The 25865-nt window shown below is 42.3% G+C and overlaps 3 protein-coding genes and 1 pseudogene across 3 annotated transcripts; 3 read left to right on the forward strand and 1 right to left on the reverse strand.

Annotated features, from left to right (window-relative positions):
• Window positions 1-1970: 1970 nt before the first annotated feature.
• The window catches only part of LOC146701306 (uncharacterized), a 316606-nt pseudogene continuing 292711 nt past the window's right edge, over window positions 1971-25865 (forward strand).
• On the forward strand, window positions 6735-8059 carry LOC146701307 (uncharacterized). Its single transcript, XM_085467698.1, has one exon. The coding sequence runs from the start codon at window positions 6799-6801 to the stop codon at window positions 7714-7716; it is 918 nt and encodes a 305-aa protein (XP_085323824.1). The 5' UTR covers window positions 6735-6798; the 3' UTR covers window positions 7717-8059.
• LOC146701308 (kinesin-like protein KIF1B) lies at window positions 14237-16549 on the forward strand. The gene is made up of 8 exons (XM_085467701.1): window positions 14237-14440; window positions 14949-15045; window positions 15166-15397; window positions 15496-15629; window positions 15730-15791; window positions 15886-16031; window positions 16210-16391; window positions 16484-16549. The coding sequence occupies exons 3-8, from the start codon at window positions 15374-15376 to the stop codon at window positions 16497-16499; spliced, it is 564 nt and encodes a 187-aa protein (XP_085323827.1). The 5' UTR covers window positions 14237-14440; window positions 14949-15045; window positions 15166-15373; the 3' UTR covers window positions 16500-16549.
• LOC146701309 (uncharacterized) lies at window positions 20235-24720 on the reverse strand. Its single transcript, XM_085467628.1, has 4 exons — window positions 24576-24720; window positions 23079-23182; window positions 21506-22102; window positions 20235-21154 (listed from the first exon to the last, which is right to left on the reverse strand). Exons 1-4 carry the CDS (start codon window positions 24622-24624, stop codon window positions 20477-20479), a joined length of 1428 nt encoding a protein of 475 aa, XP_085323754.1. The 5' UTR covers window positions 24625-24720; the 3' UTR covers window positions 20235-20476.

A 25865-nucleotide genomic window follows, 5' to 3' on the forward strand; every position in this document is an offset into this window, starting at 1 on the left:
TGATCTCACAAAGTCAAATCCCTTTAATGATGTTCTGTCCTGTCTTCCTCTATCAAAAGCACACAAACACTATAAAACATTGTTTCGGTGCTTTGGGGTTTTGTTTTCTACACAGAGGTATAGCACGACTAGACCCTAAAGGCAGGCTGCTCACCTACAACCAGCTCACGAACATCTTTCCAATGGAGCTCGCTGCCTTTCTCGTGGATGAGGGTCACTGTGATCCTCCGCTGGATCCCCTGCAGCAAACATAACAGGAGCTCAGGATCACAGTGAGCACAGCTAGAGCAACATTACGCTTTAAAAGAAGATATTCAACTGTGTACAAAGGAAGCAGTTACCACTGTGTGAGTAATAAGGAAACAACATGTGCACCAATCCTGTACCTGGTGCAGCAGGTAGGTACCATGACAGGGCAGGCCTCCACTGTGATCCACGATGGCTGGGATGTACCTGTGCATGGAGGGAGGAGGTGACACAACATCCCAACTTATAATATTCTTCCTGGAGATCATTTTTATGGTTCCTTTAAAGCTTGTGCGTGAATATAACACTCCAGGTGGATACTCACTCTCCAGTGGGCTCCAGCTCGCTGATCTCAAACCAGACCAGCAGGTCGTACTTGCTGACACACTGACCCAGGTTTGATTTGGTGATGGTGTTCAACTTGGAGGCTGCAACTGGCACACACACGCACACACACACACGCACACGCACACACTCACACACACACACGCACACACACACACACACACACACACACACACACACACACACACTCAACGTTAACAAGTGGGAATTTTTCTGGATTTAAGAGAAGGTGAATAAAAGTGAGCAGTATTTACTACATGCTTTGGGTGACTAAATGGAGGATGGATAGGTGACATGAAAACACTACTGACCCTTTATACTGAGCCAATAGCTCACACACTTCTATTAAATCTGTCTAAAGAGCCAGTAATCACAGAGGATAGATACTGGAAGAAAACTGAAATGTTAGGAGGAACTAAATCACACATTACAACACCAGTGGCAGCACCCTGCTGTCTCACACATCGGGATCACGGTCCTGTTGAAGCGGGATAATTGCTAAAGCTCACAGTTGCATTCCTCTATACTCAATATGATGGAAAAAACTATTTTAACAAACAATTAAAAAATGAACAAGTAAAAGATCTACTATAGCCAAAAGAAGACCATTTACAGACTATAGCCCTGTGAACAAGTATTTGCCTCCTTTCTGATTTCCTATCTTATTCCATATTTGTCACACTTACACCTTTCACATCAATACATTTATAACATTAGACAACAATGTCTAATATTCAACGGCAGTTTTCAAGGGCAAAACGCTATCCAAACATACTTGGTCCTATATGAAAAAGTAATCACACAGAAAACCTGATACCTTGTGTGTCACCTCTGACACCAAGAACTGCAGCAAGCGTTTGGTGCTAGAGGTCACATTTGGACTCTGGACCTCTGTGGAGTGTGCACATGATCTCATTACTGTCTAAAAATCCAAGGAGTGCTGAATCATTGAAAAATACACAGTAACAGGTGTGTAGCATCGCTAACTAGGTAGCAACAAGCCTCTAACACAGTGTGTATGCTAGCGGCTAATCTAGCAAACAAATGAACAGAGTGCTTTTAGCTGTTGCACAAGGATAAGATGATAAACTGTGTGTCTTTTTTATAATGACCTGCTTCAATTTACCTTAATCCAAGGAGTGCTCAGTGTGGGTAAATCTGCCATGAGCAGATAAAGTGGATGAGTGGGACTAGGTAGGTGTGCCGAAAACAGGCAACAAAGCTGACGCTGAAGAGTGTGCTGAGAACATAGTGGCGCCGCCAGCAGGTTTCCGGCTAGCAGGAAGACTTTGCAGTAACACCTCCAACATTGGCAGTCCCATTTTGTGAAAGCCAATAAAAAAATAGCTAGGTTTCCATGTGTCATTTGTGTGGAACAATGCTGCACAACAAGCTAAATAGATTTAAAAAAACGAAAAAAATTGTTGAACAACAGAAGATAAATGTCCTTTTTTTCTATTTCCAACTGGCCGGCTGTGTGGTGCGCAGCCTTAAGAGGCCAGCATTCAGACCCCAGAGTTTAACGGCCAAGTTCGAGTCTCTGACGGTCGGTCTGCTATAGCGGGGTAGGCCGAGCGAAAGACGAAGCTCCGGGCTCCTCCTTTTTCTCGTTTCTCTTTTTTTCATTCACATTTATTTACATTTATTTACATTTATTTAGATATCAAGCTGCAAGTAAAAGCTCAGGGAAACACTTTTAAGGCGCCCTTTAAGGTACCCTATATATGTCCTTTCACATCTTATCACTTCATACAGTGCTATGGACCAGTCTACACCTGCTACTTTCTGCACAAGCTTTTATCACACAAGACCCGCTGTTTACAGGTAAGAAACACAGTGTCAGTAATGTTAAAGTGGCTGTGTGGAGTAGCACAACCACTGCTAATATAACACTTTTCACATGCATTTCTACATATTACAGTGTCTTTTACCGTCTTTATGGTGCTAGCTTAAAGTCATGCTGTAAATGTTAGCTTGTAGTCAAACATATTCCGACCATGTTAGGACAGAAATATTGGCTTCTATCATGACTAGTTAACAGAGATGTTAACTGCCCACGCGTTACTGTAATCCGATTACTTTTTTCAAGTAACGTGACACACTGTTTACAGCAACACTGTTTACAGCAACAATACTGCACAACAAGCTAAATAGATTTAAAAAAACGAAAAAAAATTGTTGAACAACAGAAGATAAATGTCCTTTTTTTCTATTTTCTTCTGGCCGGCTGTGTGGTGCGCAGCGTTAAGAGGCCAGCATTCAGACCCCAGAGTTTAACGGCCAAGTTCGAGTCTCTGACGGTCGGTCTGCTATAGCGGGGTAGGCCGAGCGAAAGACGAAGCTCCGGGCTCCTCCTTTTTCCAGCTTTTTTTTTTTTTTTCATTCACATTTACACTCAAGCTGTGTTCACATTCATCCTTTAATCATGACAAAACGTGAGGAATCACACTGAGGTGAGACCTTGACAACAGACAAATCAGAAGCCGACACCAATGATAAGAAAGAAATTCATTTACAGACACGTGAAAAAGCAGTTTAAGCTTCTAGATCTGGATGATTACAACACATCATTATTTATTTAAAGCAACCCAAAATGCACAAATGACTATAACCAAGTACATCCTGTGATTCAGCAGCTGATGGAACCAACTTTAGCAGCAAAAACTTGAGTTAATCATTTTTCATTAGTGTTTCACAGCCAGAGATGGGCAGTAACGCGGGGTAAAGCGTTACTGTAATCCAATTACTTTTTTCAATTAACGAGTAATGTAAGGGGATTACTATTGCAAAAAAGGTAATTAGATTACTGTTACTTTCCCGTAAGCACGCTGCGTTACTGCGTTACTGAAAAATTTTTGGCCAGAGTGCCTCATGACAATAACAGCTGTGTGCAGATCAAGAATGGATAATCTATGGAGGAGTGCAGAGAGAGTATGACCGTGCAGCGTTTAAAGCGTGGAAGTACTGAGCTTACTTTGAGTTTGATTCCGTAAAAAGTGACAAAAACTTTTAGAAACTTCTTTTTACAGCGAAAAAACCCTTAACTTCAGAGCAAGCACCGAGTACGCTACTACGGGATTGGAAATTCACAGAGAGACTCGCGGATTCTTCCACAAATTTCTTCTAGTCAGGATGTTGCATATAATTTAATTTTTGCTTGATGCATAAAGTAAAAAGATTCAAACTAATAAAACAAGTTTTAAAAACAGACTTTTCCATTTGATTACATTTTGTATGATGGATGATGCAGAAAAAGTAGAATTGGGCTGAAAGATCTATTGCTTTATTACCTATTCAGGTCATAAATCATGTTTTTAAAAAGTAACTAAGTAATTAATTACTTTTGAAAATAAGTAATCAGTAAAGTAAGGGGATTACTTTTTAGGGGAAGTAATCAGTAATTAGTTACTGATTACTTTTATTCAAGTAACTTGGCCAACACTGCTAGTTAAGTTAGTACCATAGTTAATACAGTTACGGGTAACATGATAGTGCTAACCCATAACCCTGAACTCTGTAATACTGTAAATGATGAGTGATTTAAGTTAACACTAAACATTCAACAGTGTCTCCTGAACATTTCTAATCAGGTGTGAGTCTGGCTGCATTGACTTTTGAAGATGCAAATTTAGCATGATGGCTGATGGTGCTGTGTAAGCTTCTACTTACCTTCTACACTGTGTTTAACACACATTTCAGAATAGCAAAGAGGAGCACTGTTGCTTCATCCTTAATACTTTAGAGGAGAACTGGACTGCAGATCAAAAGGTCCTTAATAGCTTTTTGTCCTCCCCGACCCTCAAAGCCAAACCAGCCATGAGAGCTGATGGGACAGGATTTGTAAAAGTGACATTATCAGAAAGAAAGGGGAGCAAGAATACTTGATATTTGCATTCTTTAGAGAAAAGTATTTGAAAAGGCTGTCTGCTGTTTTGGATTGATGTCGTTCTCCGGAGGCTCAAAGAAGTAGGGCAGTGTCACGGTCCTTTTGGCAGCAGAAAGCTGCTGAGTGCTGGAAAGAAGCACGGCCACACCAGCTGAAATGTCTCACTGACACAGAAGCTGTTGGCCATCCTCTGTGTTGCCACTGTCTTCACCCTGCTGTTATTAAGTGTCAATAACATACATTTCTATGGAGCTAAGCTTGATGAGCGATGCCTTGTTGGCTGACATTTATGTCTTTGAGCGTGTGAGAAGTTTAATAATTATAAAACCACATGAGTTTGACAAATGTCCTTTTAACCGTCAGCTCATAGTGAAGCACACTGAGCCACCCGGAGCTATAATATCAAAATAGAAGCTGCTACCTTTGTCAAGAGTGGCTGGATCTGAGTGCATACTACTTTCAGTTATTCAAATTTTGCTGAATTTGTTCAAAGTCCTGTCTATGTGCAGAGAGTGTCTTCCAGAGGAATGGTTCTGTGGGGATTGTGATGTTCTACATCACGAACATCAGCCACTCCACAGCAGAGAAAGTGTTATTGATGTTTTTAAAGCCATTCCTCCAACCACATGTATTATTAGAGTGGACGGTCAAAATTGCACAAGATATTTCCTCATGAGATTTACTCAATTTTGGTTTTCATATGTGTCTACAGCCAGTTAGAAAGAATCTATTTAAGTGGTTTTCTCTTTCTTGGTAGCTCGCATTCTGCCAACAGTAAAGCTTTGAAACTGCTCCTGTGGGTTGCGTAAACTTCACAGTATCAGCAGGAAAAATCGTGATTTTAATCGACATTAATAGTAAACAGCAACCTGCTATTTAGGTTTCTGTGATGGATTTGAACATAGTGTGATGGAGCATGTTTTCTGCCCTTGCTGTACAATCAGAACATGGTATTGCTTTAACAGAAGTCATCTGTGAAGGCAGTGGTGTATTATTCATGTTGTTTCTTTTTCTTTTTGGTCCAAGGACGTTATGATGTGCACCAGGCGATACACAGATGTCAAACATGGCAGCAGCAGTGCAGCCCTGATTTAAAGGACCTGGTTAGGAGTGGATATTGGCCAGCATCTGTCAACATGTCTACTCTTTACACTTTAGACCTCTTGAGCTCCTTCCTGGAACTAAAAGTATTTTCTCCATGATTCTCCAGGGAAGCTTTTGCAAAACTGTTGGAGCGTGGTACTACAGTGGCTTGCAAAAGTATTCGGCCCCCTTGAACTTTTCCACATTTTGTCACATTACAGCCACAAACATGAATCAATTTTATTGGACTTCCACGTGAAAGACCAACACAAAGTGGTGCACACGTGAGAAGTGGAAGGAAAATCATACATGATTCCAAACATTTTTTACAAATAAATAACTGCAAAGTGGGGTGTGCGTAATTATTCAGCCCCCTGACTCAATACTTTGTAGAAGCACCTTTTGCTGCAGTTACAGCTGCCAGTCTTTTAGGGTCTGTCTCTACCAGCTTTGCACATCTAGAGACTGAAATCTTTGCCCATTCTTCTTTTCAAAACAGCTCCAGCTCAGTCAGATTAGATGGACAGCGTTTGTGAACAGCAGTTTCAGATCTTGCCACAGATCTGAGGGGGCGAATACTTTTGCAAGCAACTGCAAGTGTGGGGGAAGGCTGAGTGAAGTATTTCTTTGATATTGTTTTTCAATAAGCAGATGCAAATATTTACTCCTCTGTTATGTTTCTGTACATACAGACTGGGCGTGCCAAAAGCGATGCACTGCAGCACAGCTTTCTGGATGAGGAAGAGCAGCTGTGCTGTGATGTCAGCTTCAGCTGCCCAGCATGCACACCTGAAATGTTGGCGGTTTCAGTTGATGGTAACAGAAAGCTATATCACTTTCAGCAAAAAGAAAGGTGCTCATTGTTGATGTTCTTTGTGTTTGTGTTTTTATGCACATACTTAAAAAAGCCTTCCATGGTTAGACTTTATTGTTTCTCTGATGTTGCTCTGATGACCGTGACTTTTTTGATGCCGTTTTTTTGTTGAAACCAACTGTTGTCACCCTCTGCTGCTCAGTGTGCTGGCTGTTTTCTCGGGAATCTCAACCACAAGAAAGTTTATACGAACGGGGGAGGGGAGAGAGCAGCGACATGTGAAGACGTGTTTTTGCGAGCTCTGCTTAGATTGACCATTTGCGTAATTTTCCCGCTCCCCTTCTAGTACTTCCCGGCGCGAACCCGTCTCACAAGTGCCTAATCTTTCGAATCAGTTGTATTTTGTAGTCTAAAGCTGTTCAACATGCCTAAATCGCTCAAGCAGAAGCCGGGGCCTGATGCCTCGGACTTGCCTGGTGCGGATCCGGCCGCGGGGGTGGGGGCCGGGCCGGATCTCGACACAATCATGGCTGCCATAAAGCAAACGGAGCAGAATGTGCTAGCCAAGATCGACTCGTCTGTGATGACAGCTGCAGGTGAACTACACAAGAAAATAGACGACTTGGCGGGTGATTTAAGGTCAGAGGTCCTGAGTGTGCGCGCAGAGTTTGCGAAGGCTATCGAAGACATGCAGAAAGAAAACGCCACGCTCTCGACCCGCACTGATGATCTTGAGGAGGAAGCTAATGGCCAGGCTAACCGTGTTGTAGCACTGGAAGCTAAAGTTGATGCGCTATCTGCCCAAGTCGTCCGGTTGGCAGACAAGGCCGATGATTTGGAGTCCCGGCAACGTCGTGATAACTGCAGACTAATTGGAGTGGAAGAGGGATTCGGAAATATTCGACCGGAGAAAGCCGTGGCTGAATTGTTGAAGGAAGCGCTCGCCCTCGACTATACGCCGACGCTCGATCGGGCGCATAGGAGCCTGCAGCCGAGGCCAAAGGATGGAGATGCCCCGAGACCGATAATCGTCAAGTTCCACTATTTTCAGGAGAAAGTGGATGTTCTTCGAAAGGCCATGGGGGCAGGTCCCATTACCCGTAATGGGAAGCGTTTCTACATCTACCCAGATTACTCGGCCACCGTTAGAAAGAAGAGATCGGCCTTTACCGAGGTGAGAAGATTGCTTCGCCGGTGTACGGGAGTGAAATATGGTCTCCTGTATCCAGCTACATTGAAAATCACGACCCCGGCTGGCGAACAGATGTCTTTCGAAGACCCGATCAAGGCAAGGCACTACGTCGAGACCAATCTGCGCCCGCGGGAGACGGAGGGAGAGTGACAGTTAATTCACGGACCACAACAAGTATCACACGCTGCGTGCTACCATTGAGGTAGTCTGCACAGGCTGTGCATTGACTGGTGAACGTCGCCACGCTACGGTTGGATGCCCTTTATGATTGGACAAGGTATAGCTATAAGATGTTGGGGATTTCTGTGGATGTCATGTGGCCTGGGGAATATTTTATTTCAGAATATCTTCGGTATCCTCATTGGTCTTAGTTCCAGCCCGACACCATAACCCCAACAGTGCTTTTATTTTGCTTTTTGATGTATTCTGATTAATTAATCCCCTTTTTCTTATCACCAGTGTCATTATTTTTATTGGGTTTTACCCCTTTCTTGTGGGATTATTTTCCTACCGTGAGTGTTCAGAGCCGTACCGGCCTGTAAGTGGATGGGTGCCGACATGCATGCGGCAATAATGATGCTGAGTCAAGGGTCCTATTATACTTTGTTCTGTCTTTGCTGAGTTCATGTAAGAGTTTAAGCTAGTGTAAACGTGTTATATGCCTAGGAGAGAGAGGAGTGTTTTCAGGGCAGTCTCAGGTTTGTGGAAGACCAGCCCAGGGGTCCAGGATGGTGAGAGGTTTATCTATGTTTATCTGTTTGTTTTTGTTAGTTTTGCTTTGGGTTTATCTGTGGTTTATGTTGTGGCTCAAACAGGCACTGAAACACTGAGATATAACCAACGTGCAGGATCAGTCTATTATCGATTGTGGCACTATGACTCTGGATAATGTGAATAATCAACAGAAATCGGTCTCATTCATTAGCTGGAACGTCAAAGGGCTGAATAATTTGGTTAAAAGAAGCAAGGTATTTAGTCATTTGAAATCGCTCAAACCTGACGTGATGTTTCTACAGGAGACACACTTAAATACTAACTCCCAAAAAAGATTAGGTTGTAAGTGGATTGGACAAATATATCATTCACGTTTTAACTACAAAGCCAGGGGAACAGCAATCTTAATTAGGAAGGGGGTTCCATTTGAACACTCTGAAGTGATATCAGATCCTAATGGCAGATATGTTGTTGTAGTGGGCAAGCTGTTTAACACACCACTAATACTGGCTAATATTTATGGACCTAACTGGGACAACGCACAGTTCTTTCTTAATTTTTTTTCGACTCTCCCAGACCTTGTCTCCTATAAACTAATTCTAGGTGGAGACTTTAATTGTGTCCTTTCTCCCCAGCTGGACCGATCAAGCGTAAGGTCGAGCAACACCCTCTCGTCAGCAGCAGTGGCTATTAATTCCCTACTTCGTTCTTACGGCCTATCAGACCCTTGGCGTGCAACAAACCCATCTACGAAGCAATTTTCCTTTTTTTCCCCTGTACATCATAGTTACTCCAGGATTGATTACTTCATTGTCGATAACCAGCTACTTCCCTTAATTTCCAGCACCAAATACCACAGTATAGTGTTGTCAGATCATAGCCCTGTGCAGATGGGTCTGGTTTTTCCAGGTAATGTAGCGCCCCAACGAACGTGGCGGCTAGACCCCCTATTACTTTTATGCGAACGCTTTAAAACGTTTCTCAGCAATCAGATTGACTTCTTTCTAGAAATTAATGACACCCAGGATGTGTCGAGGGGAGTCTTGTGGGAGTCTATGAAAGCCTATATTAGGGGCCAAGTTATTTCTTATGTGGCACACAGAGACAAGGAGCGCTCTAAACAACTTAAAGAACTGGCCGACAAGATTGCGGATATGGATAGGCATTACGCTCTTTCACCTACGCCAGATCTTTTTAAGGAGAAATTACTGTTGCAAACTGAATTTGACACGCTTATGACATGGAGAGCCGAAAGAAATATTTTTAAATCCAGGCAGGTATATTATGAGCATGGAGATAAAGCGGGGAGGCTCCTTGCACTTCAGCTCAAACAGCGGTCAGCTGAGCGCGTGATTTCGGGAATTGAAATAGGTGCTGATTCGATATCTCACGACCCCCGAGTCATTAATGACCAGTTCAAATATTTTTACTCTACCCTATATCAATCAGAGGTGGGCAGTAATTCATCCGAGATCTACTCGTTTCTTGACTCGCTGGATCTTCCCAAGCTCTCTCCGGACGCTCAGTCGCCTTTGGAACAGCCGTTGTCGATTGAAGAGATAACGAACGCTATTAAATTATCTCAGACTGGAAGGTCGCCAGGTCCGGACGGTTTCCCCATGGAGTTTTACAAGGAATTCTCTTCGAAGCTCACACCTATTTTAGAATCAGTATATGCTGAATCTTTTGCTACTGGCAATCTGCCGCAGACGCTTACCCAGGCCACGATCTCAGTCTTACTAAAGAAAGATAAAGATCCTGTACAGTGTAGCTCATACAGGCCAATAAGTCTTTTATGCTGTGACTATAAGATTTTAACCAAAACTCTTGCACTACGGTTGGACCCTATTATTTCCACCATTATTAATGAGGACCAAACGGGCTTCATTCCCGGACGGCAGTCATTTTTTAATGTGAGACGACTGTTTAATGTGGTATTCTCCCCCCATTCGACAATACAACCGGAAGTTATTCTGAGCCTTGACGCTGAAAAGGCGTTTGATAGAATCGAATGGTCCTACCTTTTCACAGTTCTGGAGAAATTCGGCATGGGACCTACTTTTTGTAGATGGATTAAAGTCCTATATTCAACGCCTATGGCTGCAGTCAGGACAAATGGTCTGATTTCGGAATATTTTTCGCTCTACAGGGGGACGAGGCAGGGCTGTTGCCTGTCACCCTTCCTGTTTGACATTGCGATCGAACCGCTGGCAATTGCTATCAGATCTGATGAGAGGATTAAAGGTATATCCAGGGGTGAGGTGACTCATAAAACTCTGCTTTATGCTGATGATCTCCTTTTGCAGATATCAGACCCAATTGGGAGTATGCCCCACCTTTTCCGCTGGCTGCGGGAGTTCAGCAACATATCGGGGTATAAGGTTATTTTATCAAAATCTTTACTGTTTCCATTGAACAATCTGGCAAAACAGACCACTTATGACGATTTGCCTTTTAAAATTGAAAATGACAAATTCACATATTTGGGACTGGAAATAGCTGGCTCGATTAAGACTATTTTCCAGTATAACTACAGGTCTATTCTGGACAGTACTAAATCTGATCTGGGTAGGTGGTCAAAACTTCCACTTTCGCTGGCAGGACGGATAAATGTGGTGAAGATGACTGTAATGCCCAGGTTTCTTTATCTATTCCAAATGATCCCCATCTTTCTCCCCAAATCCTATTTTGCCCAGCTGGATCGCTCTGTCTCTTTGTTCATATGGAACAAAAAACCTGCACGCATAAGGAGAGCAAGCCTGGAGAGAGCTAAAGCTGATGGTGGTTTGGGCTTACCTAATTTCTTATTCTATTATTGGGCTGCTAACATTGTCAAGCTGACATATTGGATAACCATGTTTGCGGATGGGGAGGGTCCAGTCTGGGCAGATATGGAACTGAGAGCTACACTCCCAATCTCTCCGATTTCGATCTTAACTGCCCCTCTCCCACTGAATGTCAAAGTATCTGGGCTGAACTCCAATTTGGTGGTTCAAAATTCAATTAAGATCTGGGGTCAATTCAGGAAACATTTTAACTTGACAAATACTTGTAGCTTTTCTCCGATAATGTTCAACCATCTTTTTACACCATCTCAAATAGATCATTCATTTGCAGTCTGGCGCAGAAACGGTCTGGTTTTCTTTCAAGATCTCTTCACTGAGGATGGCTTTGTCTCATTTAAATATTTGTGTGAAGACCATAACTTACCAAAGTCTCACTACTTCAGATACCTTCAGGCTCGGAGTTTTGCCTCTAAATTTCTCCCAGGGTACCCGTCTCTGCCCTCTAAGGACCTACTGTATCTAGTTCTTAATGTGAGTCAGCCCACTAAAAGAGCAATATCGAAGATTTATGCATTGATTCTTGAAAGCTGCCCTCATACATGGGACAAACCTAAGGCGGCGTGGGAAGGGGAGGTTGGAGAACTCATATCAGAAGACATCTGGAAGAAAGCCATACAGCGTATACATACGTCTTCTCTCTGTATTAGACATGGCCTGATTCAATTTAAGGTCGTCCACAGGCTCCACTATTCTAATGACAGACTGTCTAAACTGTACCCTGATGTTGCACCGAATTGTCCTAGATGTGATTACTCTCCTGTTTCTTTGGGGCACATGTTTTGGTCATGTCCCTCCCTGTATGGTTTCTGGACATCAATTTTTCAATCACTGTCAGCTATATCGGGTGAAACACTGCGGCCTGACTCTCTGATAGCTATCTTCGGTGTACCTCGGGAAGAGCTGAGACTCTCTCCCCTCCACAAAAACGCAATAGCCTTTGCCTCGTTGCATGCCCGCCGTCTGATACTGCTGAGCTGGAAGGCGTCGAACCCTCCTTCCTACGTCCATTGGATTAGAGAGGTGATGTTGGGATTAGCTCTGGAAAAAATTAGGTATACCGTGCGCGGCTTGGAGAGTAAATATGACAAAACCTGGTCACGGTTCATAACTCATGTCAAGAGTCTGTCTTTTGCCTGATTTATTGTTCTTTACTTGTTGGTAATTTATGCTCTTGCTCTCTTCTCGGACTGCTGTCCATAGTCTCCTCAATGCCCGTACTTTGACTGTTGGGATTTCTTTATTCCCTTTTTCTTCTTTGTTTCTTCTCTCATGTGCCGGGGTCCGGCTGTTGGTGCTATAATGACTGTCACAGATTGGTTTGAGTGTTTCTCCCCTTTTTTTTTTTTTTTTTTTTTTTTTTTGTGTTGTGTGTATTGTGCTTCCTGGTTGTGGGGATGCCACCTGGATGGGGGTGGGGGGTAGGGTTCGCAACTTTTGTAAGAAATTCTGGACTGTTTTGTTGGAAAACTATAAATAAAGTTGTAAAAAAAAAAAAAAAAAAAAAAAAAAAAAGAAAGTTTATACGAACGAAGCTAAAAAACCTGTGACAGTTTGTGAAACGTCATTAGCAGCAGTGAAATAAGTTAGTTAGTGAAATGATAGAGGCTATTTTATGCTGGAAAAATTCTTCCAGCACAAAGTGGCCCAATAAACGGAATTTTTTAATACAGAAATACATCTAATGATAAAAAGCAGAGAATTCATTGTCTGTTTTCCATTGCAGAGCTGGGATGCTCGTCTCCTCATGGAGCGCTCTCGAGCTGTGAAGTGTCCAGATATCAGCGCTCACCTGGCTGGTACCAAGAAGGTTCAGCAAGTGCTCCCCAGACCTGGAGTCCTGGACAGATTCTTCCCAGACCAGCCTCAAGCTGTGCAGCAGATCCGAGCGACATTGGCTGACCTCTACACTCTAGACATGGTGAGACAAAGGGCACGGTTTGTTCATTGTTTGGAAAATTTGGCATTAGATAATCCTCACCTGGGTGTTGCTGTTCAGTGTGAGCAATATCATTTGCATTTTATTCCTCTGATTTATTTCTCTGTGGTTGCGCTGGTCTACAGGGTCCAGAGAGGGACAAAACAGTATCAGTGGCCTTGTCAGCAGCAGAACGGTTTGTCTTGAAGTCTCAGCGAGAAGGAGGAGGTACAGCGGGCGGGGGGATAGAAGCGTCTTTAAAAATGTTGAAAACTTCTGTTTGTTGCTCACCATTTGTTAAACTAGGGAAGTTTAAGCAGTGCATGTGTGGATCTGCACACATACATGACTGCCTGCTGTTTTGCATTACTGTGTATCTACTGTGATTCATGCATGCTGTACTGTGACTGAGATAATAGTGTATATGAGACACACTTGACAACAACATTGATCAGGATGTGAAAAAGCTACCAGATACAAGTTGTCAGCAGGTTATGGCTGACTAACCACCCTGCCTTACATCACTCTGGGCTAATACTGTAAAAAGCAATCATTAGTTTTCTTTGTAATATCAGATCATTTGTTTTGATAAATACAAAGTCCAGTATCAGGGTTCATATGAGCTATTTTAGCAGTAATTTTACACTCCACTATGATAGTGTTTAGCTGTTACTCATGTTAGCAAGGAAGCTCGGGTTTGTAATTCATTCTTAATTTAGCCACGCTGCATGAATTTGGATGATACGATTTTTGAAAATGGCAGTTTCATTTATGGGGCGTTTATAAAATGGTATTTCTTAGGCTGGCTTTTAAGGAAGGAGAAAAGGTATGTATCAGTTGGCTGGGAAGAAAGATGGAGGTGGAAAGGATGTGCGAGCTATGGGACAAAGTTGCTGAGACTAGGTTAAAAAGAGGTGAGGATCAGTGAGCAGGAGTGTGGCTTTGTGCTGAAAAGAGCACAACAGATTGTTTGGAGAGAAGGTGAAGGAAAGTCAGCTGAAGCAAGACAGTTTGTGGAGTTTGTGTTGGACTGTATGTTATGCTGGGAGCCTGGGGATTAGTGCACTTTGATTCCAAGTTAATACTAGCTAGTGTTTCTCACTGGTTTTTGGGTGGTGGAGTAAAAGGGATTGGTTGGTGGCTGTTTCTAATGTTAGCCTTTTCTTGGTTTTCTTACAGGCAGGGTAAAGACATGGTGATGAATGAGTGTGTGGGCCGTCTGCTGAGGACCAAGAGCTCAGGACAGTCAGACGGGGGCGTCGCAGCAGGAGTCACCGTGCTCGACAACCCTCTGCTGTCCTGAGATGTCAGACTCCTGCCTGCACATACAAACCACACTGAAGTCAAAGTTCCACCTGCACCTCCACCTGTTCTTGCAACAGCATGAAAACTGACAGAGGTGAGACAGCAGAAAAGTTCTTGTCTATTTTATTATTTTTTTTACTAAGTTAAGGAATTAAGTTAAGAAGAGTGATTAAATAAATAGTTTCTTGCATTTTTGATTTAGTGATTGTGTTTAGGATTATTTCAGAAACATGTTTAGAGGATCTTTGTAAGCCTGTATTTACTTTAAAAGAAGGGAAGCACTTCTTCATCCTACAGAAAAGGTGACACATTACAGATGAGTTCATAAAAAGTGTCTCTGTCACTCTTTCAAGGCTCTGTCACTTTTTCTTTTGTACTGGAACAGCATGGTAAAGTAGGCCTAGGCTGCCATCTTGTGGCAGTGTGTTGTTACTACAACATATGAAATTGTGTTTCTATTGGAAATATAATTCAGCACCACTGAGCCGCTCTCTCAGTTACAAACTGAACCTGTTTTGTAGACGTATAAATCACTAAGTACAGTGAAGCTTTTGGTTTTGTAAAAGTGTTTCTTATTCTAAATGCATGTTGATTTTTATCAGGGTGAAGAGCAGTTAGCAGTGCATTCATGGACATCTTTAAACTATTATTTGAAGAATCTTTGGTCATGATGGCATGAACTAGAAGCGTGAGCTCCAGGTGAGACTGCACAGAACAACAAGTGTCCTTAAACTGCATCAACTGATGACGTCTTACAATTTTATTCCACTGTGTGTTTTTATCATTGAATGTTTCTGTCTTTGTGTACATGTAACGCAGACACTAAAGCTGAGCCAGAACTTCATGCTGAAGAGAAGGATTCTTTTAAAATGCATGGGGGAGCAAGCGAGTCAGATACCAAGGGCACAAAGATGAAGCAGGTCTGATCGGAAACCGTTTATTTCCAGGCCAGGGAGCACAAATAAAAACACCCTTAAAAGGTTCCCTCCTGCTCAACGGCGTCACTCCCTACGGAGAGAAGATCTACATGACCTTATCTGCGTATCTGGAGGTCAGCCGCTGCTCCGCCATGTTGTACCTGTTTGTACGTGTTTTTAAGTCTCTTGATGTCATCGTGTCTAACACACACCCTTTATCTCCTCTCTGCAGCTGGACCATTGCATCCAGCCTGCCATTATCACCAAAGACATCTGCACGGTCTTTTACTCCCGAGACGCCAAGATTTCCCCACCCCGTTCTCTCAAGAACCTCTTTGGGACTGGATACTCCAAAACTCCTGACTGGTAAATCTGGGCTGCTGCACTGTGGCCATCTCTGTTTCACAATCAAAGATATCTGCCCTGTTACAAAGTTTCCTTGTTCAAAACTTCTGCTTCATTATAGCAACCGAGTGACTGGGATCTACGAGCTGAGCTTGTGTAAGATGTCTGACACTGGAAGCTCAGGTGAGCGGCCATGAAACATGTTTAAAGAACGGCAGCTGTTTTATCATAATTCTGTGGAGAGCTTCATCCTAATGAGGGCTCATGTCCTGAGCAGGGATGCAGAGGAGGAGGAGGAAGGTGCTGGACACATCAGTGGCTTATGTGCGTGGAGAGGAGAACCTGGCCGGCTGGAGGCCCAGAGGAGATAGCCTCATCCTAGAGCACCAGTGGGAGCTGGAGAAGATGGAGCAGCTGCAGGAGGTGGGGCCTTAAAAGATTCATAAAGAAATAAATCTGTTTAATATCGTAGAGGGAAAAATGACTTTTCAACTCAAAGACCAAAGTGCTATTCTAAAAAGTTTTTTCTTAGAGTACAGACTTTACATGACTAACCTCCCCTCTTCTCCCCACCTCACATTCGCCCCCATCTTTCGTCCAGGTGGAAAAGACCCGTCACCTTCTGGGAGTGGCGGCTCCCGTGGGAACAGCTCCCACCACCAAGTCCCTGAGTGAGTCTCTGTCCCCCAGCGTGAGCTCCGGCACTCTGTCCACGTCCACCTCCGTCTCCTCGCAGATCTCCAGCACCACCTTTGAAAGCGTGAGAAGGAGCTGGCCACCAAGGTGAGAAAAACGTGGGCTTAGTGGGCGTTCTTGTTGCTGCCTTCTTCCTTCTCTGCTCGGAGCTGATCGGTCTTGTTCCTGTTGTGTTGTAGTGCCTGCGCCTTCTGACACACACCTTCAATACTGAATACAAGCAGCTGGTGAACAGCATCAGTGACTGCAAGGTGAGAAATAATACAAAGAAATAAAAAAATAGCCTTTCTGTGTCACATCAGGGAGTTCCTATATTGACGTCTACCTCATCCTGCTGTTGTTTCACTTCAGCTTTCTCTCATCTCACCGATCGGACGTGATCCATCCGTGACGAGCTTCAGCAGTGCCACCCTCACCCCTTCCTCTACCTGCCCCTCTCTCTCGGACTCGCGCTGTGGCTCCATGGGCCAGAAGTAAACATATTTTTAGGAACATTGACCTCGATCTGCAAACGGTTATTGACAGGTTATCTATTTGATTCTAACTTGGTGTGATTTGTGTTAAAGGACCCCTGAGAACAGCTCACGTGCCTCCAGTCCCTCCTGCTCAGACTGTGAAAACTTCCCGATGGTTCCCACTCTGGAGACCTCCTACCTTGCGCGGGCTGCAAAAGAACGAGTTCCTGAACTTGGTGCCTGATATTGAAGAAATGCGACCAGGGTGAGTAATGCCATATTAACCCAAATACTGTCACTATGACATGTGTCTCACAGACCAAATGTAAGTCGACACTCATGTTCTCTAGTTCAAGCAGAAGTGATGTGGATCGATTCAAATTCCTGAACCTGGATGATTTCAGCTGGAAACAAACCAACTCTGCTTCTTCCTCAGATAATTCAATTCAATTCAATTTTATTTATATAGCGCCAAATCACAACAAAAGTCACCTCAAGGCGCTTCATAGATACAGAGAAAAACCCAACAATCATATGACCCCCTATGAGCAAGCACTTTGGCGACAGTGGGAAGGAAAAACTCCCTTTTAACAGGAAGAAACCTCCAGCAGAACCAGGCTCAGGGAGGGGCGGGGCCATCTTCTGTGACCGGTTGGGGTGAGAGAAGGAAGACAGGATAAAAGACCTGCTGTGCAAGAGAGACAGAGGTTAATAACAGATATGATTCAATGCAGAGAGGTCTATTAACTCATACTGAGTGAGAAAGGAGACTGGAAAGGAAAAACTCAATGCATCATGGGAATCCCCGGCAGGCTACATCTATTGCAGCATAACTAAGGGAGGATTCAGGGTCACCTGGTCCAGCCCTAAATATATACTTTACCAAAGAGGAAAGTTTTAAGCCTAATCTTGAAATCTTGTCTTCTGAATCCAAACTGGAAGCTGGTTCCACAGAAGAGGGGCCTGAAAACTGAATGTGTTCACTGACCGGTGTTGCCAGCTTTGGTGGCTCGTCTCCCGCTCGAAGAGGACCAAAAAGAGAACAATACAGTGTTCAGCTGCCTGGCTGTGCTCTACACACACAGCCCTGCTCTGGTACAGTAAAAACCACATTTACATTTGTTTACATTTCCAATGTAGAGGATGAGTTTAGATCACTGTGGTCCAAGCTTGTCGTCAGTTATAGAAACTGGATGTTGCAAAGGAAAGTGTGTTTCCTTACATTTATTTTGTGTTGACAGAAGTCTTTGATTCATATTGATTATTAAAGCGGGCTTTAACCTGTGGAGAAACACGTGTGCTCTTGCTCCTTCAAACGGTTTTCTTCAGAGATTTCTCACTGTTTGTACACATGCTGAGTGGCTAGTTTTGAAAACACTTACTTTACCTTTACTACTCTGCTCAGAAATGCAACCTGTGACCTTACACAGCCCAAAAACTTATCCTAAAACATAAATTAACAAGGACAGAAGCTTTTTACAAATGCTTCAACAGTGTAATTCTAACAAGGTATGCAATACATCTAATGTCAGTTCAGAGGTATGAAGTGATGACACTTTGACATCACTGAATAAAAGCAGTCTTGTCATAATAAGCTTTGCTGTGGACAGTTGGCGCGTTAAACTTTTTCTTATAAATAAAAAAGGTAATCAGATGTTAAGTTTGTTCAGTTTTAGTTGTTCTCATCGTGTTGCTCCTCAGATCTCCCGTTGTCCCTGAGCCTGACTAAAGCTCGGCAGCTTGTTTTCAGGGCATGGCAATGCAGATATGAGCTAAATGTGACACAGCAAAGAAAAATCAGAATCAAGAAACCCTGAGCTGACTTTCATGGCTGCAGACGTGACATTAAGAGCCTCACAGATCAAAAAAGTATGGGATTTAAACTGCTTCTAGACCTGCACACGTCTGTTTCCAGGGCAGGATACCCATATGGAAAAGATATATATAAATCTTATAAAGTTTGTATCTGTCTTGTGTGAAACTTGTATGAAAAGCATATAAGTGTGAAAACAGATATAAGATCCCTTGAAAAATTATATAATGAAACTTGTATGTTTTGGATACTTACTAAAACAATGTATGAAAGTAATGCGAAAGTGGCCACTTTCATGAGTAAATCATGTAAGCCTTATATGATTTACTCATGAAAGTGGCCACTTTCATGCCCAGTAATCAGTAATTACAAGTTTTTACTATTTCTTTTCCGTATGGGTATCCATTCCAGTGCAGCAGAAGGAGCGGTCAGTGTGGACCTCGGTGCTGTACAGGACCTCCTGGAGCTGCTTGTCTCCTGGCATCTGGGCTTTCACTCGTATCTGAAGGACAAAATAGGAAAATCAAGTTGCTCTCACTGTCACCTGATTTCCACAGACTGCCATCTGACCACATCCCTGCAGTTGGATCCCACCGCCGTACCTCTAGGATGGGTCTTCTTGGTGTCAACCCAAACCACCCTCTCCTTCAGCTCTGAGCTGAATATATACACATGATTGCTTCTTAAAAAACAAACAAAAACAAAAAAACGTCCCCACACGGAGTGAGACTCAGTCTTGGATGCCCAGATCAGCCAGTGTGGTGTCCAAGAAAGGGAAGGGTTGGTTTGCCAAGTTGGGCTGTACCTCGATGGGCAGTGTCACCAACATGGGGATATCCTGCTCCGGTCTGACGCGCAACATCTTGTTGTGGGACCCCGGGAGCTTCCTGTCTGCCGATCCGCCTCTTCGTCGGCCTGCTCCACAGTCGCCGCCTCCTCCAGAGAGCGTTTTGTGTCGTCTGCTGCCAGCTTGACTTGCTGATCTTTATCTCAGGAGGCAGTGGGTTTTTACCCTCTCCCCCTTTGATCCTGTGCGTTATCGTTTAAAACTCGCTATCTGCATCTTTTGGCTCCAGCACGTCTTTATTGTTAGAGTTGTTGCTTGCTGTGTTCTTCTGCGGGGTGCTGATGATTCATTGTTCTGCTTCTTCTGATGGTAAACGCCTCTGGAAAGCCTGAATATGTGAGCGCGTCTGATTCATACAGAGTTCTGCTCTGCCCCCCCGGACTGATATATGCAGCCAGTGTGAATGTGTGTTATGTATCACTCACATGTTAGGTTCATTAGACTGACACAAGGGTGATGCACGGATGTTGGTGTTTTTAGGGCCAAGTGTGAAAGTGGAAGAAAGACAAATTCTTTTGAAATGTTAAAAGAATGTTGGAAATTTGATCAGAATACAGTAAAAATGAGAGAAACAGATATTTTTCTCAGATCATTGTGTTAAATTGTCATAATCGCCGTGTTCTCTTTAAGACTATCAGCTCTACTCTAAACAACCCTGAAAGCCTCTGCTGACACATGTCATCAGTTCCTTTCTTTCTTTGTAAACAAGGTCGAGTCTGTCAGGTCAGCAATAGAACTTCCTACAGATGACCCATCAGTGTTTATTCCATGACTGTAAACATGTTTCCATTTGTCACTTCAGTCTTTACTCTGAAATACAGGAAATGACATCATGGCTCAAAATCTTTGTCGTTCAAACAATTCTTTATTTAACAATATTTTAACTTTATTTAACAAAATACATTCAATAAAAACTTAAACAACAGAAAACTGATTTTTAATCCAACCACTGAAAAAAAAGGTAACGACTGAACACAAACAGAAGAACAATTTATAAAGATTAAAATGGAACTACAGGAAGTTTGATTCACAGCCTCATTTGAACTTTAACTTAAACTTAAGGAGAGCCGACCTGAGCTCTGTGGAGCCTGATCTCCAGGGTTTTAAGTTGGACTCTGAAACCAGAGGATGTTTCTCTCTCTTCAGATTCACTCTGATCCTGTGATGGGAATGATTTCAGCCCTGCGTGATCGCGCTGATGTTTGCACAGAGCAGATGATGAAGTGAATGTTTTGGCACATTGGTAACAGTGAAACAGTTTATTAGTAACGTGGGATCGTTTGTGTGCAGAGTATGAACTGAGATTACTGAAGCTCTTGTCACACTGCTCACAGCTGTAGTTTCCTTCCATGTGTGTACGTTCATGCTCATTACGATTACTTGACTGTGAGAAGCTTTTGTCACAGTGTCTGCACTTGTATGGTTTCGCTCCTGTGTGGACTCGTTTGTGTGTTTTAAGCTGACCTGCAGTGGTGAAGGATGACCCACACTGATCACAGAGGTGCTTTTTGACCCCACTGTGAAAGAGTTCATGTCGTTTTAACTTAGCTGATGTGGGGAAGCTTCTCCCACATTCTTTGCAGTATTTCAGTTTGTCTCCAGTGTGTTTACGTTGATGTATTTTTAGGCCGGCTTGCAGACTGAAAGTTTTTCCACAGATGTCACAACGAAAGTCTTTCCCACCACCACAGCGATGACAGGGTTGAGAAGTGGATCCATCTGTGTCGCTCTGCTTCTAAACAAAGACACAAAGACAGTGTAAGTCAGTCCTTCAACACTTTTATCCTGAAAGTCGCCTGAAATAAAGAGCATCTCTGCAGACGTCCAATTACATTTTACTGTTTCAATTAACACACTCAGTTTACTGGGCTACAATAACTACAATACTACCACCATAATACTACAGCAATACTTATTTAATATTACAGTAACCTCTGACTTACACTTAAATGAAATGAAAACCTGAATAATGGCTCAGAGCTACTCTTCGGTGCAGTAGAAGTGCTAACATGCTAACACAATTTAATGAGCAGACTTGTTCCAAACAGTCAGACTGAACTTACAAGAATAAAATAAAAATACAAACCTCACAGTAACTGCACTTGTAGAGTCTCTTTCTGGTGTGGATCTGTTGGTGTTGTCTCAGGTACTGTGGAGTTTTAAAAGTCTTCTCACACAGGTCACATTGATAAGGTCTCTCCTCAGTGTGGGTAAACATGTGGCATTGTAACTGTGCGTCTGTTGTAAAGTATTTGCCACACTGATCACACCAGTACACATCTTCTCCGGAGTGAATGCGTAGGTGTATATTTCGGTACCCTAGCCGGCTGAAGGTTTTTCCACAGATGTCACAGCTGTATGCCTTAACTCCAGAGTGGGTAACTAGATGACTCTGTAAGTTGCTACTTCGAGTAAAAGCTCTGCCACACTGATCACAGCTGTAAGCTTTAACTCCACTGTGGACGACTTGGTGTCTTTTCAGGGAATTCTTCCAGGAAAACGACTTTCCACACAAGTCACAGCTGAACGGTCTCTCTCCAGTGTGGATGAGCTGATGTTGTTTTAGTTTAAACTTCCAGGTAAAATCCTTCCCACACTCGTCACAGGTGTTTTTTTTCTCTCTCTTTCTTCTGTGAGGTTTGTCGGCCTCCTGAGAGCGCTGACTTCTCGGTCCACGTTGGTCCTGCAGTGACAGAGATACAAACAGAGGCAGTGAGTGAAATGCAGTCATTAAACAAACTGAAGCTTCAAACTCCCTCCATTAACACTAGTTTTAAACCTGAAGGTGGAGTGTGGCACCAAACACCACCAGAACCTGAACGACTGCAGGTGCTGATAAGTTGCGGTCGCGGTATTTCAACATCTAGTTAGCAATACAGAAGACGAGCGAGAATAAATGGAGTAATATTTTTTATGTGGCAGGTAATTTCAAATGCAGCGATTCTATCAGCCCAACAAACATCAGCAAACACACAAACTGTTTGTGTGCAGTTTGTCTCACAATGTGATGTAAAGACTGCAGTAAAATCCTCTGCAGGTTAGTGCAGGATAAGCAGGCAAGTTTACTGTAATGTGATGGATTTAAGTAAAGAACAGTGTGTGAGTGGTGCACAGTGACTGTGGTGCTCATGTCAGAGTTAGATTACATCAAGTGTAGCAGAGATTAACTTAAACTTAAGCTCATGATGCTGACATTCATTCACTGAGCTCCACCCACATACCAACAGTTTAGTGTCTAATATAAAGACAGTGTACTGTCAGTGTAGAGAAAGGAAATCAGCCAGGACAACTCGTGAAACATCTGCTGACATCTGGTTGAATTCACAGAGAGCAGCAGGTCAGCTGATCACAGCCTGCACATTAAAAAAATCTACTGGAGCTCTCAATAGAAATGATTGTGAGCTGTGACCCTTTTCCCCACACTGAGCCACTACAGCTGATTTTAGGGTTGAATCCTGCTGAATCCCACTTTAACATCTTCCTGCTCATTTTGATGTTTAGAGGCAACGTCACCGTCTAAGATGTAGGCATTGTATACATTGTATACATTATTTCTACATTACATTAATATTGCACAAGGTTCATTTAGTTTAGCATAAAATATATATATCAGTACTTCAGCTTTTAATGGAGTATTTCTTAACACTAGTATCTGTCACCTTCTGTGTTGAGCTCATTGTTTTCTCTGCAGTGGCTGAGCTGAGTCCAAGTAGCTGAAATTTCCTCTGCTGCTCCGTCAGACTCTTCTCCTCCTCCTGATCAGCTGGGACAGAAAACAGAACTTTGTTAAGCTCCACACTGCACTGAAGAGTCAAAGTGTCTCATATGTTCATCTGAGAACACACAGAACACATTTTAGCTTCCCTGGGTGGACAACTTGTTTGAAACAAACACAAAAGGTTTGAGCACCGATACCAAATTCAGCAGTATGGCACACCAGTACCAGGAGAGCAATTCCTCTTTAAAATATGCCCCGGCCAAGAAAAAACCCGACAATATACGTGTGCCGTGAGAAATGATAGATAGATAGATAGATAGATAGATAGATAGATAAATTTTATCTATCTATTTCAAACATGCAAATATAATTGAAATAACAACAGAAAAAAATAAAAATAACAAAACTTAAAAATCATCAAGTTTTCATGTAAATATCTATGTCTACAGAATGTGTGTGCTCGAAAAGGAGTAGGATGAAGTTTTCTTGTTCCTACCCCCTTATTTCAAATTTCATTGCTTACAAATCCATATCCAGGATTCAACATTATTTGATCATATATTTAACTATGTACAAGTCTAACACATTGAACATACACAAATAAAACCATTTTCAGCACGTAAACCAGAACAACAACAAACTACATTTTTTACATAAACTAATCACTCTGTTTATAACAGCCGCTTAATCTCTGAGTTTATTTTCTATCTATGTGACAAAAACCTTAATGAAGACTTAAGGTTGGGTTACTCCGGCCTTGATTTATAAAAAATGAGGACACAATGAGACAACTCAGTCACTGAGAGGAAGATTTCCTATATTCATGCAATTTATTATTTTTGAACAATCCTGTGAATTTTTGTATTGATGTACTTGTCTTGATTTCATCTGTATATCCGAGTGGGTGTAGAAATCTGAGCCATCATCTGAGTAAGCCTCATCACAACTTTGCGCTGATAAAGGCAGCTGTGTTTTAGCCTGGAACACATTTATTTTTACATTTCTCATAAATGTATTTCATTATAGCACTTTTACCGCCAACATGTTGGGTCTTTTGGAGCCGGAAGTGACCTTATATGGAAGAAGGGTGGCGCTAGCTAGCTTAGTTAGCAAGCTGCATTCATAAGCTGTGCAGGTGCCACAGAGATGCTAAGTAGCCTTAATAACAGGCTAATAAAACAACAGAAACTCTGATTACAATGAGCTCATTTAAAAGCTTTCTTCTAATAAATTCTTTTCTTCTCTGTGTTTCACAACCTTTTGCTGATATCTTTCTGTGAATTAGTTTAAAGCAGCTTGAGTCAATTTAGTCAGATTTTTTTTTCCAACTTGTTCACAAAAACTTGAGAAGAGACACCGAGGAGAGCAACAGAAAGCCTCATTCAGGAGCTAAACTCAAGATTAACTAGACTCGGATTAATATTAGCTCGGTGCTTACCTTTAAGTGTTAAATCAGTCTTGACAATAATCGGAGGGAAAAACGCCATAAAGCGGGAACTCGGCTTCTTCTTCTTCTGCTCTTGTATTTTTTGGCGGTTAAAGCTTTAAGGCGCATTACCGCCACCTGCTGGACTGGACTTTTCATGTCCCAAACATCATCAATTGGGCACAAATTTGTTGGAGTTTCTGTTAATAAAAAAGATGGAATTCAAGGATCTTGTTATTTGGTTTGTTTGTTTTCACCATTTACTCTACAATTTTCTGCCAGTGTATAGCAAACCCCACAGCTCAAATCAATGAAGAATTTAGTATTTTTAACATATTGCTTAAACTGGAACCAGCAGCTATATAGGCCTAATTTTTAATCCAAACATGTGATAGAGGTTTACCACCAGGAGAAGCAGACTGTAAATAAAAGACTGTGCTACTGAAAACTGTTAGTCTGACTTTGGATTGTAAATATGTTTCCATTTGTCACTTCTGTATTTGTATATGGCTCAAACTATTTGTTATGAAAGCAAAACAAACAAACTGATGTTGTATAAATTGATTCAGGATTATTTACTTCGAGTCCAGAAATCATAGCTGTCTCATCAGATCCAGTTGTGACATTAGCTATAGTTTCCGCGGAGGGTACTTGGTTCTGTATGACAGCACAGCTTTTAGGTTGAATTCAAGCGCTTGAGTACAGCCTGATAATTAGAGGCCTGCAAACTGTTTGCTGATGAACTTTGGAAGTAAAAGTACAGACAGCTATAGAAGACACAGGACACGAGATGGGTTCATTATTTCTTTTGAGTTCCATGTAACAATCCGTAACTCTGTAATTAATGAATGTGCCATTTAATCTTGGCTGCAGCCAAGATTAAATGGCACATTCATTAAATGGCTAAAATGGGTTGGCTGCCGTTCAGCATTTAGCACAAGTCAGCTTTTGATCAGAAAGTTTTCTGGTTTGATCCCTGGCTGCTCCAGTCTGCAGGCGAAATATCCTTGGACAAGATTGTAATCCCAAGCTGCTTTCTGATGCATCCATTGGAGTGTGAATGCTTTATAGAGTTTGTGAAACAGTTGTACGTGTGGTCAGATTGTTTTGTATTTGTGTGTGGATTGAAGCACATGTCTGAGAGCACATCAATCACTGCACATATTTTTTAAAATCTTAGTTTAAATAAAGTTTTTGATTATTTATTATAAAAAAGAGATGATATATATATAATGCAGTGGGCACTCTACCAGCTAACATGTCAGTTAATTTGACACATTGATTTATTTATCATTTCTTTTT

This window comes from Copadichromis virginalis, linkage group LG9, assembly GCF_057382275.1.
Source record: "Copadichromis virginalis isolate Kocher_CV1m ecotype Utaka linkage group LG9, C_Virginalis_male_GT1.1, whole genome shotgun sequence".
Classification (NCBI taxonomy): Eukaryota; Metazoa; Chordata; class Actinopteri; order Cichliformes; family Cichlidae; genus Copadichromis; species Copadichromis virginalis.